General features: G+C 40.3%; 1 protein-coding gene across 1 annotated transcript in view; it reads left to right on the top strand.

The window, feature by feature from the left end:
* Positions 1–17,944, top strand: part of LOC141261614 (3'-5' RNA helicase YTHDC2-like) — a 121,138-nt gene that overhangs the window by 78,924 nt on the left and 24,270 nt on the right. The window contains exons 23-27 of the mRNA XM_073676228.1: positions 439–548; positions 3,598–3,890; positions 4,384–4,564; positions 5,941–6,144; positions 15,645–15,827. Of these exons, the coding sequence (XP_073532329.1) occupies positions 439–548; positions 3,598–3,890; positions 4,384–4,564; positions 5,941–6,144; positions 15,645–15,827 (971 nt within the window). The remainder of the gene's footprint in view (positions 1–438; positions 549–3,597; positions 3,891–4,383; positions 4,565–5,940; positions 6,145–15,644; positions 15,828–17,944) is intronic.

Here is a 17,944-nt window from a genome sequence, read left to right as displayed (position 1 = left end):
GTGTATACTGCAGAGGAGGAGCCACGCTTAATCTTTTTCAGATAAGCATAGTGTCGCCTCCTAGTGGACAGCAGCATAACACCCAAGGTCCTGTGTCCCCCAATTAGAAGCTAAGAGAAAGAGATTTTACGGTGAGTACACAAAAATCTCCTTTTTATTAAATCCTTTTAAAAAAAATGTTAATCCTCAAGTGCAAAAAATCGTGCTGAAAGTAAAACCTCACACACATGATGAGACAATATCTCCATGTTCAGAGACAAGAAAAGAGGAAGGTGCCCATTTGATTCCTTTTTACCAAATATAGGGCAACAAATAATCCTGTATGCACTTTGTTCATTAATTATGGCATAGTGTTTTTATCTCTCCTTTTGTTCCTTTGGGTATTAAATACTGACAAAGGACTTACCTAAGGTATATTTTCTTGTATCTTTATTTCAGCAGCGCTGGATGGTAATGAGAGCAGTGACAGTGAGACGGAAGACAGAAGCAGGGCTGAGTTAGCTACATTAAAGCTGGACGACTGGTTACATTTTAAGCTTGATCAGGAGGTAATAACAGTAAAAGTAGCACATTTACTGACGTCTTCTGGGTAGATAAGTTAGCACTTTCTAGAAGTAGTTGAAAAACCCAAGGGGCAGTGGTTTTAGGCTTATTTCTGAATCTCAACAGTCTGAAATGGGATGTTCTCCAGAACCAATAGAACAGTAGGTTAAAACTTCGCCTTTAATCATACAGAATATAAAAATAGACAGCATGTGCACATATTTAATAAAAAGAAAAACATTAAGCTTATTCGTTTTGGGTAGAAAAACCCTTAATCAAAGCTGACAGCCCCATGTGGGGTATGTCCTTAAATTGTAAATGTTATGGATGGGGTAAACAAGGAAAATGGAGTCACCAATACAGACGTGTTCTGTAAAGGTGTATTTAAATAGTCACAAAATAATGAATTGTAGGTGCAAAAATTAGTAAAAAAAAAAATATACACAAGATCTGCTGTGTAATTGAGACCATTGGGTGAACGGGTATTTAATTTACGAATCCAGAAAGCCTCTCGTGCCTTTAATTTATCCAGTCAATCTCCTCCTCTATATGGTTTGTGTACTCTTTCAATCCCCAAAACCCTCTATAATGCGAGATCACCTGAAATGTTGCGTTTTTTAATTTGTGTATTAATGTCATCAGGTATCTTGGGAATGGATCCATCGACATATTCTGCTATACAATTTTTCAGTTTGCAGGTTGTACATCCCACATATTGGAGTTTGCACGGGGTGCATTCTATAATGTAAGCTACATACACATGCGATAGGGATGAATAATAGATAATGTTGGAATAAAAAGCTTTGTTACAAATAACTGGGGGCAAAGTGTACACCTACTCTTTAAAGCAACCTTGTGTGCTCAACCAATTCTTTTTGTTATTAGTAGATTTGTCGATAATAGAGAAATATTTGGGTGAGATGATGTTGCCTATAGTACGCAATCTGCTTGCTAAAAAATTAACTCCATTTTTAATTATGCGAGAGATCGATTCATTTTCATAAAGGATAGGAAGATATTTCCTAATGATACTGGAAATTTTATAAAAATCTTCATTGTATGGGGTACAAAAAGTTGAGTTCACCATTTTTTTTTACGATTATTATAGACGTATTGTTCTCTATTTTTTGAATTAATCATTGTTTTGGCTTGATTAAGGGGAGAGAGTATCCCCTCCTCCTTAAGCGTTTTGTAATGGCATCACTTTCATTACTGTAATGTTACTCATCAGAACATGCACTATGTGCCCTTACAAATCTACCGATAAGTAAATTCCTGGTAAAAAAAAAAAAACAGCAAAAAAGGCAAGAGGGTTTACCTGCCAGATCTCAGAACGAATGCACTCAGAATGCAGCAAACACGTATAATAAAGATGTCTACCCGGGTGCAAAATACTGATGAGACAATCACTCACAACCTACCATTTCATGGAGGGGGTGACTGCTTAGTATTAAAAATGAACACAGAAAGGCTTGTATAGGAATGGAATAAAAAAGTGCAAAAATACATATATACTGTGTGTGTGTGTGTGTGTGTGTGTGTATGTGTGTGTATGTGTGTGTATATATATATATATATATATATATATATATATATATATATATATATATATATATATATATATATAATGTGTATATTTGTATTTTTGCACTTTTTTATTCCAGGGTGCAGCCAGGCCCATTAGTGCTGGCATTGTAAACTAAGGTGTCTGTTCTCATGGGGTGCACTTAGATAGTACCGGGCAGCCCGCCTAATCTAATAGTATGGGCGTAACTAATAGGCTGTAAGCCGGATGCTGTGCACAACCCAAGTGTGAACGGAACCCTATACAAGTCTTTCTGTGTGCAATTTTTAATACTAAGCAGTCGCCCCCTCCATAAAATGGTAGGTTGTGAGTGATTGTCTCATCAGTATTTTGCACATGTGTTGCCGCCATCTTTATTATATGGGTTTGCTGCATCCTGAGTGCATTAGTTCTGAGATCTGGCCGGTAAACCCTCTTGCCTTTTTTTGTTGCTTTATTTTCTTGAATCTTGGGGGAATTTTTAATTGTTCTTTTTGTGGTTTTGCTTTGAGTAAATTCCTATTAACATGATTGAGAGGACATCTGTTAAAATGTAGTGTGGTGTTGCCCTATAATTGTTTTCTGTATAACTTGGTGATTATACTGTGGTTCCTGGAATCAGCAATCAGACATTAAGACAGAGAATGATATAGATATTTTTTTAGAATGTGTACTGAAGATTAGATTATCATTATTAGTATGGAGATATTAAATTCTGAAACTGAACAAACAACCATTCTAAGTAAACAACATGTCATCTATATACGTCCCATACCATTGGATGTGATGGTGGAAAGGATTATGTGGGATATATAGATAATTCTCCTCCCAACATGCCATGTACAAATTGGTAAGTTTTTTATATTTTTAGTACATTTTTGATATGTTTTTTTTTTATTAGATAACTTTTTTAAACCATTTAGAAAAAGTCATATTACAAACAGTTGGAGCCCACACAAATCCTTCCCCACAAACTCCTTTCCATCCCTATCCCAGTCCAATGTCCATAAACTGCTATGAGCAAGGCAAGAGTGCCAATCCGTTGGCTTAATACCGTTAGACCATTGCATTCACAAGTTTGTAATTGTGTCCATTAATAAAATAAATAATTAATATGGAAAAAGGCAGGATACAAACTACGTAAGCTCTTATATTAGTAACTTTTTGGTGTCTTTAATAAAGCTGGTGTACTTGTCACCAGGGGTTGTTGAAAATTGTCTAACCAACTACTAAGACGTTCAGTTAAAGATATTACCCCAGAAATTATTGGTCTAAAATGTTGGGAGAATTGATCTTTATGCGTTTTTGGAAAGCGCATAATTAGCCAAATTGAAAAACTTGTTTAGGAATGACCGTACATTTTGGACCTTTCTTTATATTTTTTTTTTTACCTTGGCGAAACATTAAAGTGAATTTGTCTTTACCTATGAAGTGTGAGCGCTAAGTGTCACATGGTTGTTATTGGTTGACTGCTCTGCTTTATTTTCTAGTCTGCTAATTTGTTAGTACATCTGAGGAAAAAGTGGTACAGTTTATTTCTAAGAAGGATGAAGTCGCCCTCAAAACCTTGTACTCTAGTGGATGAGGCCATCATCCAGGCAGTGATAACTGTATTAACTAATGAAGAGCAGTCAGCGGGTCTACAGCAGCCTTCGGGAATTGGACAAAGACCAAGGCGAATGCCTTCTGAAGAGCTTCCAGCATCGTCTTCTTGCAGGACCAATCATAGTCATAGGGGTTCAGCAGAAACCGACTTCTCCAATGACTTGTGTAGTTTTGACAGGTACTTTGTTCTTATTCCCACAACTCTGGTCAGTTTTCTTCCTATGCTTTAGTTTTTCATAGTGGTTTGACCAGGGCTGTGGAGTCGGAGTCGTGGAGTCTGAGTCGGAGTCTGAGCCCATTTTGGTGGAGTCGGTATAAAATGGACCAACTCCGACTCCTAAAATATATAATAAATTGGGTACAGTAGTCCAATGCAGTTTGTGGGGAATAATTTTTTTTCATAAGAATTTGGGAAAGTCTATAAATGTCTGTCCTATTCCTGATCTAAAGGTCTAGACTTTTAGCTTAGATGAATCTGTTCTACAGTAAATTTATCACTTAAACATGAGCCATGTATGAGGGAGTCGGAGTCATGGAGTCGGTGTCATGGAAATTGAGGAGTCGGAGGTTTGGCTTACCGACTCCACAGCCCTGGGTTTGACCCATCGTAAATATAAGCATGTTTGTAAATGATTACTTCCTTACAACATTTCCCTTTTTTTTTTTTATAGCAGCCGAACTATAAAGTCTCCACCCATGACTTTTTCTCAACTACCTAAACTTAAAGAGAGGGTTTTACAGCATCCAAAACGACTTGAAGAGAAAATTCAACAGATGTCGTCTGCAAAATTTCCTGAAGGCAGTAGCCACTCCAGCCCTTGTGCAAGCTCCTGTCCACCTGCTTCTATCAAGGTAGTGTCTAAGTAACTGAAATCAGACCCACAGATTGAGCATCAACTTCTACACTGGGAATGTAATGCAAAGTTGTACAAACTGTGAAAAAAAAACATTTACTAATAAATGTATGATGTTTTATGTCTCCCTTCTGAGAACTACACCTATCTTTAGAATAGGGTTCCCCAATCCTGAGCACCCAACTGATGCCACAGCCTCTGTGAACATGCCATAAATGTCCATGAAGAGACAACCTTTTTAATTTTTTTTTTAACTACATCCATGTTCCACTGTATTGTCTTACCTGACTTTATAGACAAATCTCTATTCATATTTAAGTGGGTATTCGTTCTTTTAAAAGAAATGATGGGATAAGCTATCGATAGTGACGAGGTGGGTCTGATTCTTGACAATGATCTGAAAGGGTTGTGGTGCTTAATTGAGTACTGCAGCCTTTTTAATGTCTGCATCTATTTCAGGCCAGTTCATACTTGCAAATTTTGTACTTTAGGAAGCGGAAGTGCAAGGCTTTGCAGCTTTGTCCATTCACTTAAATAGGGCATTGCTGCAATACCTTGCTGTATGGCTACAAAAAGTCCAAACCAAACTGTAACTGGTGTAAACATTGAAGGAGCTGCCGCTCTCGTAAAAAGGTCATGTCACATTCAAACAGTTAGTCTTGTGTGTATGGGGGGTGAAATTCAGATCTCCACCAATCTTATATTGATGTATTCTAAGAGGTTTTCATTAACATCTGCATTCACCTTCAAACAAATCCTGACAAACCCTTTTGACCTATAATTGGGAATTTTAAGGAGATAAAATAACACTGCAGACATCCTGACAAAAAGCGTAAAAACTGCTAGTATGAACAGTAAGAACCGTATTGTTAGCAAATGCAATTATAAAACCTTAGCACTTGCTCTTAAAGGGGTTATCCAGGCCTTGTATTATTTTTGTGAATGGGGCTAAGAACTAACAGGCAGATGATTGCTAACTACCTGCCTGTTCTGCACGGGGACAGTCTCTGCCGGATTCATTTCACCTCTCGTCAGCAGAGCAGCTCTTCATCTTCTGATTTGCTCTGTTGACGGGGCGTCACTACAGACGTCATTCTGGCAATCAGCACGACATTGACAGAGACGCCCCCTAAACAGAGCAGAGTGGAAGACAAAACCATGCTCTGTTGACGTGACGTCAGTGGAAGAAGAGGAATCTCCTGCAGGATCGGTCCATGAATACTCTGAGTCGGCAGAGATCGGCACTGGGAAAACAGGCAGATAGTTATCAGCATCACAAAAAAAACAGTAGACAAAGTTTGGAAACCCTTTTTTAGCTACTCCATGCTGGTGAGAGGAAAATAACAAAGTACAAATTTTGTTTATGCCTCGCAGAGCTCCAAATCTCCATCACCAAGACCAATTTTACCTGTCAGATATTTTATAATGAAGAGTAGCAACCGGAGAAACCTTGACATTTCCCAGCAAAAAGGAATCTGGTCCACGACTCCTAACAATGAGTGTAAGCTGAATAGAGCATTCTGGGAGAGCAGCACCGTTTATCTGGTATTTTCTGTTCAAGGATCTGGCCATTTTCAGGTAACAAATACAATATTTCTTAAAATAGAATTATTTAGTGTCAAATGTATGCGGAAAAAGGTGTTTATGCTTATTTTATGTTTATGTTCTATAAGTGGTGTAAAGCGGCGGTGTTCACACCGTGCAGTAATTGAGGCAGTGACCCAAGCAAGTCCAACATAAACTGCTTTATTCAGCAACTTACGGGTAAACAGAACAGTCCTCCAGTTCGCAGCCAGGTTAACATCAGTCCATAAACAACGGTTGCCGGGGGCAACGGCCGCGCCGGGCTGCTCAGAGCTGGACAGGTGCAGAGCCTTCCCAGGCGTGGGTTCAGCCACACTCAGTCCTGCTGAGCTTTCCTACTTTGCTCCTAGCTGGGTCCAACATAGAACAACACTAACCCTTAGTGCAGGGTTTTTAACCCCTTTACAGCCCATGACGTATTAATACGCGTCAGTGCCCTGGGCTTTAAGAGCCTGACCTGTATTAGTACGTCATCCCGATCGCGCACGCACAGAGGCTGTGCGGGCGCGATCGCCGCCGGGTGTCAGCTGTGACAATGTGCAGGGAGCGGTCCCGCACCGCTCCCAGCACATTAACCCCCGCAATGCTGCGATCCAAGCCGATCGCAGCATTGCGGTGGCAAGGGGAGGTGATCGATATACTCACCTCCTCTTCCGGCCTCCAGAGCTGTCTGCCGCGGCTTCCCGGGTGTTGCCATGACGACCCGATGTCGTCATGACGACATCCGGGTCACCAGACAGCAGTAAGATTGTTTGGACATGCGCAGTGCATCTCCAAACTATCTTCTCCAGTGCTGACTGCCTGCATGGCACAGGGATGGTGCTGCATTCCTGTGCCATGCAAGCGATCAGAATAAAAAAAGTGAAAGACCCATAGTGGGACAAAGTAAAAAAGTAAAAAAAACTCCCAGAAAGTGAAAAAAAAAATTTGTAAAAATATTAAAAAAAAAATAATCCACTAAAAATAAAAATATAATGTACCCATCAATAAATATTATTAAGAAAAAAAAACAAACAAACAATAAAAGTACACACATTTGGTATTGCCGCGTCAGTAACGACCTGGCCTATAAAACTGTTCCTCAAGTTAACCCCTTCAGTGAACACGGTAAAAATAAAAAAAACAAAGCAAAAAACTATGCTTTATCATCATACCACCAAACAAAAAATGGAATAACACGCGATCAAAAAGACGAATTTAAATAAAAATGGTATCGCTGAAAATGTCATCTCGTCCCGCAAAAAACAAGCCGTCATACAGCTCCATCATCCGAAAAATCAAAAAGTTACAGCTCTCAGAATAAAGCGATGCAAAAAAATATTTATTTCTATAAAATAGCTTTTATTGGGTAAAAGCGCCAAAACATAAAAAACGATATAAATGTGGTACTGCTGTAAACGTACTGACCCGAAGAATAAAGCTACCTTATCAATTTTACCACACCCGGAGCAGAATAAAAAAATGTAAAAAAACACAATTACTGAATTGTTGGTTTTTGTTTATTCTGCCTCCCAAAAGCTGGAATAGAAACGATCAAAAAATGTCACGTGCCTGAAAATGGCACCAATAAAAACGTCAACTCATCCTGCAAAAAACAAGCCGTCACATGACTGTCGGCCAAAATATGGCGATGCAAAAACTAGATTTTACAAAATGTGTCTTTTAGTGTGTGACAGCTGCCAATCATAAAAACCCGATATGATTCTGGTATCGCTGTAATCGCACCGACCCGAAGAATAAAGTAATCTCATCACTTATACCGCACGAGGAACGGCGTAAAAAATAAACGCTAGGGTTGGGGTTGTGCTAATGTTAGGGTTGGGGTTGGTTCTTTTTTTTTTCAAAAGTAAAAAAAAATAAAAATATGACGATACGGCAACTAGTGTTGAACGCAAGTGCTCGCTACTTAAGTTTGCATCGGGTGCTCGGGTATGCACTGAGTATCGCGGGTGCTCCAGTCTCCGCCCCATATGCTTCGCGGCCAAAAAAACCTTGCGGGGATTGCCTGCCATGCACGAGCGATCCCCGCATGTTTTTTTGGGGGGTGTCTAATAACCGTGAAACATGCGGGCGGGGACTCGAGCATTTCACTTGAGCACCCGTGATACATGGTGCATTCCTGAGTACCCGATGCAAACTCAAGTAGCGAGCACTTGCGCTCAAGAGTAATGACAACTTATTCAATATGATGACCTAATGTTATCAAATTCTGTGTCGTACCTCTGGGTTCAAAATGTTCACTATACCCCTTAATAAAATCCTTGAGAGGTATAGTTTCCAAAATGTGGTCACTTGTGGGGGAGCTCCACTGTATAGGCACATCAGGGGCTCTCCAAATGCGACATGGTGTCCGCTAACAAATTGAATGGAAAATCGGCTCAAATTGTTAGCGGACACCATGTTGCGTTTGGAGAGCCCCTGTGTGCTTAAACATTGGAGCTCCCCCACAAGTGACCCCATTTTGGAAACTAGACCACCCAAGGCACCTATCTAGATGCATAGTGAGCACTTGGAACCCCCAGGTGCTTCACAAATTGATTCGTAAAAATGAAAAAGTGTTTTTTTTTTTCACTTTTTCATTTTTACGAATCAATTTGTGAAGCACCTGGGGATTCCAAGTGCTCATTGTGCATCTAGATAGGTGCCTTGGGGGGTCTAGTTTGCAAAATGGGGTCACTTGTGGGGGGTTTCCACTGTTTAGGCACATCAGGGGCCCTCCAAACGCAACATGGCGTCCGCTAATTATTCAAGCAAATTTTACAATCAAAAAGTCAAATGGCGCTCCTTCCCTTCCGAGCCCTGCCGTGCGCCCAAGCAGTGTTTTTTCCCCACATATGGGGTATCTGCGTGCCCAGGGGAAATTGCACAACAAATTTTGGGGTCCATTTTTTCTTGTTACCCCTGCAAAAATAAAAAAAATTGGGTCTAAAGTAACATTTTTGTGAAAAAAGTTAAATGTTCATTTTTTTCTTCCACATTCCAAAAATTCCTGTGAAGCACCTGAAGGGTTAATAAAGTTCTTGAATGTGGTTTTGAGCACCTTGAGGGGTGCAGTTTTTAGAATGGTGTCACTTTTGGGTATTTTTTGTCATAAAGACCTCTCAAAGTGGCTTCAAATGTGATGTGGTCCCTAAAAAAATGGTTTTGTAAATTTTGTTGGAAAAATGAGAAATCGCTGGTCAATTTTTAACCCTTATAGCTCCCTAACAAAAAAAAATTTGGGTTCCAAAATTGTGCTGATGTAAAGTAGACATGTGGGAAATGTTATTTATTAACTCTTTTGTGTGACATATCTCTTTGATTTAAGGGCATAAAAATAAAAAATTTTGAAAATTGCAAAAATTTTCACCAAATTTCCGTTTTTTTCACAAATAAACGCAAGTGATATCGAAGAAATTTTACCACAATCATGAAGTACAATATGTCACGAAAAACAATCTCAGAATCAGGGCGATCCGTTGAAGCGTTCCAGAGTAATTACCTCATAAAGTGACAGTGGTCAGAATTGTAAAAATTGGCCTGGTCATTAACGTGCAAACCACCCTCGGGGGTAAAGGGGTTAAAGGGAACCTGTGGCAAAAGCCACTAGAAAACCCGGGTTGGAGGGAGGAGGCCGCCCCACTGCCTCCTGTGACCTCCTCCAAGAAATGAAGGCCCTGCCGGGTTTTTACTAATCTGGCTTAGCCAGATAGCCTGACTAGGTCAATGCTCACCTTCATTCCTGCATTGCAGCCGCAGGTGTGTCTATGACTGCAATGCACTCCAATGGTTTTAATAGGTCTCTGTACACATTCTGGGGGATATATAACGTCCCTCGTATACGATCCCGGTCACTGCCTCACAGTGGTAAAAGTAAGATGAGTGACCCCCAGATTTTTTACAGTAGTTTAACGTGAATGATGCACTACACAGAGATGTATTTACATAACTTATCAAGCGTCTCAAAAATTGGCTTAGAAGGTGGTGCAGGATTCTTGGTGAGACTGTACGGACCACAGGTTCTAACCTTAAAGGTCCATTTACACTGCACAATTATCTTAAACAAGCGTTCCCAGTTAAAAGCTTGTCCATCAGGTGTAATGACCTTTTGTGCTGCACAAAAGATCATCGTTCTCGGCAGCACATTGTCCTTTGTTCAGTGCACATAGGCTGTCATTGTTCTCAGCAGCTCAAGACCCGTTTACAATGTATTAAAGACTATTCAGTGCACATCTAAAGCTGGGTCAGCCTGTGTAACGTCTACTAAACTACCAATGATCGGCAAACAAGAAGCTGAACAGCAGTCATTTAGGGCCCCAGTTCGGCCCGTGTAAACGGTCCATTTAGTGTGCTGTCTAATTGGCACTGTAGTACCCGTGGCAGGAGAAAAGATGGCTGATTGAGATTTTATGATGGTGATACAGGATATCAAATGGCATGAAAATAAGGAGGAGTGTTACAGAAAAATTGGTTGTATATGGTACTTTTAAAAAAAAAAATTTGAGAATGCAAATTTATTTTTTCATTTAGCTTTTGTGAATCATTAATAAACATGGTTTAACCCCTTCCTTGCCAAAGATGTATAGTATATGTCCTGGCTTCTAAATGCCATATCTCAGCCTTTATTGCAGCTACAACAGTGATCTGGGGCTAATTTTTTAGAGATTACTAGCTTTAAAATAAGCCCTGGATCACTGCAAATACTGAAATCTAGGCTGAGATACAGCCTATTAAATTGTCATCCTCTAATTTAAGCCAGCGTGAAGGAGGAGAAGGTGGCTGCAGGGTAGCGGACCTGCTGCAGTGAGAGGAGAGAGATTATGCATGATCGCCTCCTGTCCCTGTGTAAGAATAGGTGTGAATCATACCAACAAAGTAAAAAAGAAAAAAATCTAAAGTCCTTTTTTTAAACCCTGTATTACTGGGGGGGGACATCTACACATATTTGGCGTCGCCATGTCTGTAATGACCTGAACTGTAGGACTAGCTTGTCAATTAACATTGGCAAGCTAGTCATTGTACATTGTAAAAAGAAAGCAAGAATTACACAGTCAGTCACTTTACTTGTAAAAAAAAAAAAAAATTTAAAAACTAAAAATCACAATCCCAAAAATTATACCAATGAAAACAACAGTCCATCCTACAAAAATAAGCCCTCATACACCCCTATAGCGAAAAAAAAAAAAAAAAAAAGTTATGGCTCTTAGAATATGACGACACAATATTTTATTTTATTAAGAGAAAATTAAGGTATAAATAAACTCAACTTATTTGGTATCATGGTGTCCGTAACGACCCAAACTATAAAATGAACATGCTGTTTGTACCGTCCAGTAAAAACCATAAGAAAAAAACATATTAAATTGCAGAATTGTATGTTTCTGATCATTTTATTTGAAAGATTGAATGAAAAGCTATCAAACTGTGTTCTTAAAAAGCAGTATACGACCATTTATAATATATTTCCATACTCCATTTCCATTTCTCCTAATACCCGTTTGAAAATGAGACATTTGGGGCTAAAATGAACTACATTTTAATGGAAAAAATAGAATTTTTCATTTATTCATTCCACATTATATTAATCATGTGAAACATTTAAAAAGTTAACAAGCTTACTAAACACTATTTTGAATGCTATAATGAATACATTTTTAAAAATGATGTAATTTGTGATGGGGTTTTAATATATAAGCCCCTCAAAGGCACTCGAGAACTGAGTTGGCTCCTAAAAAATAGGTTTCTGAAAGTTCCTTGAAAATTGGAAAAATTGCTGCTATCCTTATAGCCATGTAATGTCCCCCCAAAAAAGACGTATATAAAGTTGATGCCAGTGTGCAGTAGACATATGGGAAATGTCAGTTATTGACTATCTGTTTTAAGGTCAGAAATATTAAAAGTTGTGCAAATACTTTTTAAATGTTTTGAAAATTTCATTTTTTTTTGGTTTAATAAATTCAAAACTTGGGATTACGTCAAGGCCAAATTTGAAACTTCCAGTATAAAACCAGATTTATGGTCTTTTAATTTCTCATGATTTTATAAAAAGATATAAAATGTAGTCACAGTTTTGACAACTAATTAAAATTTTTATGCAATTTAAAAAAAAAAAAAAAACGCTTTGATGCAAAATTGCATGATGGTGCCTTCATGTGTCAAGTGCAGAGTGACATTTTGACATTAAAGAAGTTGTACAGTACTTTAGATTACCCCCCCAGTGTATCCCCCTGGGGCCCCTAAGACTTTTTGTAATTACCTTACTTTGCTGATAGCGCCGCTCACGCATTATCGGTGGCCGCTCACAGACATCACGTGACCCCGCGCTGACGTCACAACAAGTGAGGCGTGACTCAGCGCTGGGGTACCCCCGGTGGCTACTGGGTTGTGGGCGGGGTTACCCCCCGCGTCACACCCAGCATCCACCTCGCGCTTTCCCAATGAATGGGGAGAGGCCGAGCGCGCGGTGGATGCCGGGTGTGACGTGGGGGGGGAAACACCGCGTACTGCCTGGCATCCACCTGGAATGTGGAAGACAAAGATCCCCGGCTGCTGCCAGCACTTGTCGTGACATCAGCGGATGTCAGAGCCGGCTGCAGCCGGGGGTCACGTGATGCCTGTGAGTGGCCAATGATAGCGCCGCTCTCAGACATTATCTGCAACGTGAGGTAATTACAAAAATCCTTAGGGGCCCCGGGGGAATACATCAGGGGAGGGGGGGGGTGATATAAAGTACTGGACAACCCCTTGAAGCCAGTTGTCTACCATTATAAAATATATGGGTTCGAGACTGACATATAAGTCGCCAGTCTTGATATACTGCTCCCCATTATTCTCTGTAAAAAGGGAGCCTGTCGCAGTTTCATGAGTTTATCGTTAGGGCAGTATGAAACTAATGACAGGTTCCTTTTAAACAAAACTGATATGTAGTTATTAGGAAAAATAATTAAAATGCTAATATTTATTCAGTCCTGATAAGAGACCTCTAAAGGGAGAAATGTATTGGGCTTTTCTAAATCAAGACGTAGGATATTTGAAAACCACACTCATTGGTACTATCTAGCAAACTGTAACACTTTACAGAAGGTTAAGTTTACATAGCGGCCATTATTCACTGGTGTGACGGGTGGAAGATGCAGGAGAACGCCTTATTTTGAATTCAGCGGACTCAATACTGAGGCTAACGGGGCTCTATTAAACTGATATCAAGGTAAATAAACAAAAAAGCAGCCTCGCAGTGTCCTATTTATATGACTCAATCCATCTTACAATGTTGTGGGTCTCCAACCAGTAGCCGTGACTTACGGCTTCACATAAGAAAATAATTTTGGTGAGTCCCAAAAATAATTAAAATCCTCAATTTATTGCAAAATAATTTAAAAGCCCTTATTCACTGAGTATCTCAGTGACTCACCAAAATTATTTTCTTAAACTGATATCAAGTATTTTTTGTGCTGCTTTTAGTAATAGTACAACAAATAATCCCTCACTATTTTCAAGTCCACACTCATTGCAGCAAAACAAACCTACTTCTCATCTCTCATATCCTCCCTGTCTCACAACCCTAAACAGCTATTCAACACTTTCAATTCTCTCCTCCGTCCCCCAGCGCCTCCTCCCTCTCCTCTCAGCTCAGCTGAAGTTATCTCATCCTTCTTCTCTACCATATTTCTAAAAATTAACATGGATAAAACAGAATTCATCATCTTTCCACCTTCTCATTCATCCCCCCATCTGACCTATCCATCAACGTCAATGGCTGCCCACTCTCCCCAGTCCCGGAAGTTCGTTGCCTCGGGGTAACCCTGGACTCTGACCTCTCCTTCAAACCACATATCCAAGCCCTTTCCACTTCCTGCCGACTCCCAACTCAAAAACATCTCCCGCATCCGCGCATTCCTCAGCATAGACTCTGCAAAAACACTAGTGCACGCCTTCATCATCTCCCGCTTCGACTACTGCAACCTCCTGCTCAGTGGTCTCCCTTCCAACACTCTCGCCCCCCTCCAATCTATCCTAAACTCTGCTGCCTGACTAATCCACCTGTCCCCCCGCTATTCCCCGGCCTCTCCCCTCTGTCAATCCCTTCATCGGCTCCCCATTGCCCAGAGAATCCAGTTCAAAACCCTATCCCTGGCATACAAAGCCATCCACAACCTGTCTCCTCCATACATCTGTGACCTAGTCTTCCGGTACTTACCTGCACGCAACTTTCGATCCTCACAAGATCTCCTGCTCTACTCCCCTCTTATCTCCTCTTCCCACAATCGCATACAAGATTTCTCCCGTGTATCCCCCTTACTCTGGGACTCTCTACCCTAACACATCAGACTCTTGCCCACCGTGGAAATCTGTGAAAGGAACCTGAAGACCCACCTCTTCCGGCAAGCCTACAACCTGCAGTAACCACTGCTCCACGACACCGCTGCATGACCAGCTCTCCCCTCACCTACTGTATTCTCACCCATTCCTCATAGATTGTGAGCCCTCGTGGGCAGAGTCCTCTCTCCTCCTGTACCAGTCGCTGATTCATTTTGTTAAGATTATTGTAAGTGTTTTTGCTATGTAGACCCCCTTTTTTCACATGTAAAGCGCCATGGAATAATGGCGCTATAATAATTAATAATAACAACAGACTGTCTCCATAATATGCTGCTTTTAGAGGGAATTTATCAGTAAGAACAACTACTCACAAAACTGCTTATATGGGCATCACCTTTATATCTTCTGTCAGTTGCTGTGTTCTTAAGTAATGAGGGTTTTCATTCATATGCAAAAATAGAATTACGTGCTGTGGGCGTGACATAGCACTTAAGGAGCCACTGCCTCCCAAGGTTGTTTTCCCACCCAGTATCAGCCTTTTTAGCTTGATTGATTTCCAAGACCTGCATGCGTATGTATGCAGTTGAGGGAGGGTGATAATCTTACTGAGAGGCTCCCTTAAAGGGAATCGGTCACCAGCAAAAATGCTATTAACCTGCAGATATGGGGATAATCTGCAGGTTAATAGCGTTACTAACCTGCCCTGTGCTTGCACTTAGCCGAACGCTGCTGGGAGAAAATTAACTTTATTCCCTTCCCCCAGCAGCATTCGGGCTCCAGTTCCGGGTGCGGATTCCGTCACTGCTGTTAAGAATACAGAGTAGCGCTGAAACTGACACTCCCTCCGTATTGGGATCGGCTGTCAGTCAGTGACAGGGGCGCAATTACAGCTCCTGCTCTGTATTCTCAGAATGGTGACTGAACAGACGCCGCCCCCGTGACTGAAAGCCTAATGCTGCCGGGGAGAATAAAGTTGATTTTCTTCCCTGAGCTACGTGCAGGCGCTGGGCAGCATAATAACGCTGTTAACCTGCAGATTAACCCCGTATCTGCAGGTTAATAGCTTTTTTGCTGGTGACAGCTTCCCTTTAAATAACTCGTTATTCATATGACTGATTTCCCTTAAATTATTGAGGTAACACATCATATACTTGTATCATTTTATTTTGTCACTTTGTTTTGTATTTTTTGTGTAGGGCTTTGCTAGGATGTGTTCAGAGATCGGGCAGGAGAAGAGTAAAGATTGGGGATCCACCACTTTTGGGGGAGTCTTTAAAGTGGAATGGCTACGAAAGGATAGGGTTCCTTTTCAGCTTACACGTCATTTACTGAACCCTTGGAATGATAACAAGAAGGTCCAGATAAGTCGTGATGGACAGGTACAGTTTTTAATTTGTAATCAACATTGTGAAGATGTTAGAGTGTAATGTTTAGCTCCTAATTTCCCCTTTAACCGAGAGGGTGCTAGCAGAAATTTGTCTCTGGGGCCCGTTACTTTTTCCCCTTTTTCAAGAAAACATCCCCACAGAGAAGCTTAGACTCGGCTCTTTCCTATGAGACATGTAATAGCACAGTCCTGCGCTCCTCCTTGGTCCCTGCAACTATTGTGTAGAGTAGAGAAAGAAGAACCCAGACATAAAGCTGCACCTCTATCGGAAATTAAGAAAGAAGACTGATGTATTTGAAGACAACCTAATCCAAAAACATATAAAAACAATTAAGAACTGCAGAAGACTCAACCCTTTGGTCCAAGAACTATACGGGCCAAGGGGCTCCTCACATACAGAGTAAGGCCTCCTTCACATGTCCGTATAAAACGCGTATGTGAAAAATGGGTACCAGTGTCATAAGTGATTTCCATCCATATGTCATCCATGTGTCCGTTTTTACCATCCGCGTCATCAGTGTTTTTCCAGTATGGATAAAGAAAGAAGTGACAAAGCTTCTCATATATTTTGCAATATTAAACACATACAGCACATGGATGCCATCCGTGAACTGTACGTGTTTTTCACGGACCCATAGACTTGTATTGGCCCTTGTCATCCGTGCTGTTGTAAAAAAAAAAAAAAAAAAAAAAAAACCACGAGCATGCATGTGCATAGCACCATAAGTTATAATGGGTACGTGTGGGATCCGTGAAAAAAAAAACATACTGGAAACACGGACATGTGAGTGAGGCCTAAGAGGTGTATTTACTTTAGTGAAAAGTCTGATAATAGAAGCAATGCAAATATCATAGAATATAATAAGCTAATAAGTAACAATAGAGTATAAAGTACAAGTCTAAATAAATTATTAAAAAATAGACATGAAAGCACTATTATCAAAAAATGTCTATAAAAATTGTTTTATGCAATAAATGGTAAGTGAAAAAGATAGTTTGTGTTAAACATTAAATACCAGTATGGGGGAGAGGTTAAAACCCAAGCATGTAGCCATTCTAAGACCACTTCATCAGGGGTATATCAAGTAACCTATATCAAGTGCCGTCTGCAAATAAATTAGGTTCACCCCGCCCCCCTCCTTCCCCATGTATAGGAGTAGTGCAAAAATATGGAGACCAAAGAGAAAAAGGAAAAGATACTTAAGTATAGCAATTCCCCTGCTACTACATCAAACATGGCTAAAAGTGGCTTACACAGATACACAGATGAAATGAAAATAAGGTAGCAATTAGAACTTAGCTGATGTGCAAATTGCAAGCAAATAGCACTGACGTGCATGAATAAAGAAGTACACAGCTACCATAAGTGCCAACCGGAAATCAGCTTAAAATTGCTAGTGCATACTGCTGTAAATTGCTTGTGCATACTGCTGCAAAATAAACCTAGATCCTACCGGTATGGTTGCGAACTCCGCACTCTGTCTCGATAAGTCCAACTGTTATGGTCAAATAGTAGCTGCAGAGGGAGGCCCAGGTAGTGGCCACTTAATGATCTGCCGGTGATGCTTGTCGCTCAGTGCAGGTCAGCTTGTAGGCGTCTCTGGATGTGGATATTTGCGCCAGGCAGTAGTGCTGCAGTCAGCATAATGGCAGAAACAGACTGCCGTATAACTCGTGCGATGATGCACTAATGATGCGCACATCTAAATAAAAACAACTTTTATTGGTGTACAAGCAGGATATCAATGAAACAACCTGAACCGCACATAGTTAGGTGACATAACAGCATAATAATACACCATCTCTTATAAATATTGCTAGCAATGGTACATATAATTAGTATAAGTCATGTTTAATGCATATAGAGGACACCATATAATACCCCAATAATCCTAAGAGATAAAAAAAAATAGCATGCTATATCCCACTCCAGTGAAAACAAGGCATACTGTAGATGAGCTACAGAAAGATTGAAATATACTATATGGTATCAGTGTGTAAATCAGTGACATCAGTGTAATAGATCTCAAGTAATGTAATAAATAATGTTAATCTCAAATAGCTGTAGCCAGATGTATCCAGTTATCCAACAATAAATAGACACAACAA

Source organism: Phyllobates terribilis, unplaced genomic scaffold (genome assembly GCF_046119375.1).
Source record: "Phyllobates terribilis strain yellow unplaced genomic scaffold, ASM4611937v1 Scaffold_1__5_contigs__length_1240528914, whole genome shotgun sequence".
Classification (NCBI taxonomy): Eukaryota; Metazoa; Chordata; class Amphibia; order Anura; family Dendrobatidae; genus Phyllobates; species Phyllobates terribilis.
Note: the sequence above shows the minus strand (reverse complement) of the source record. Positions and strands in the feature narration are given on the sequence as shown.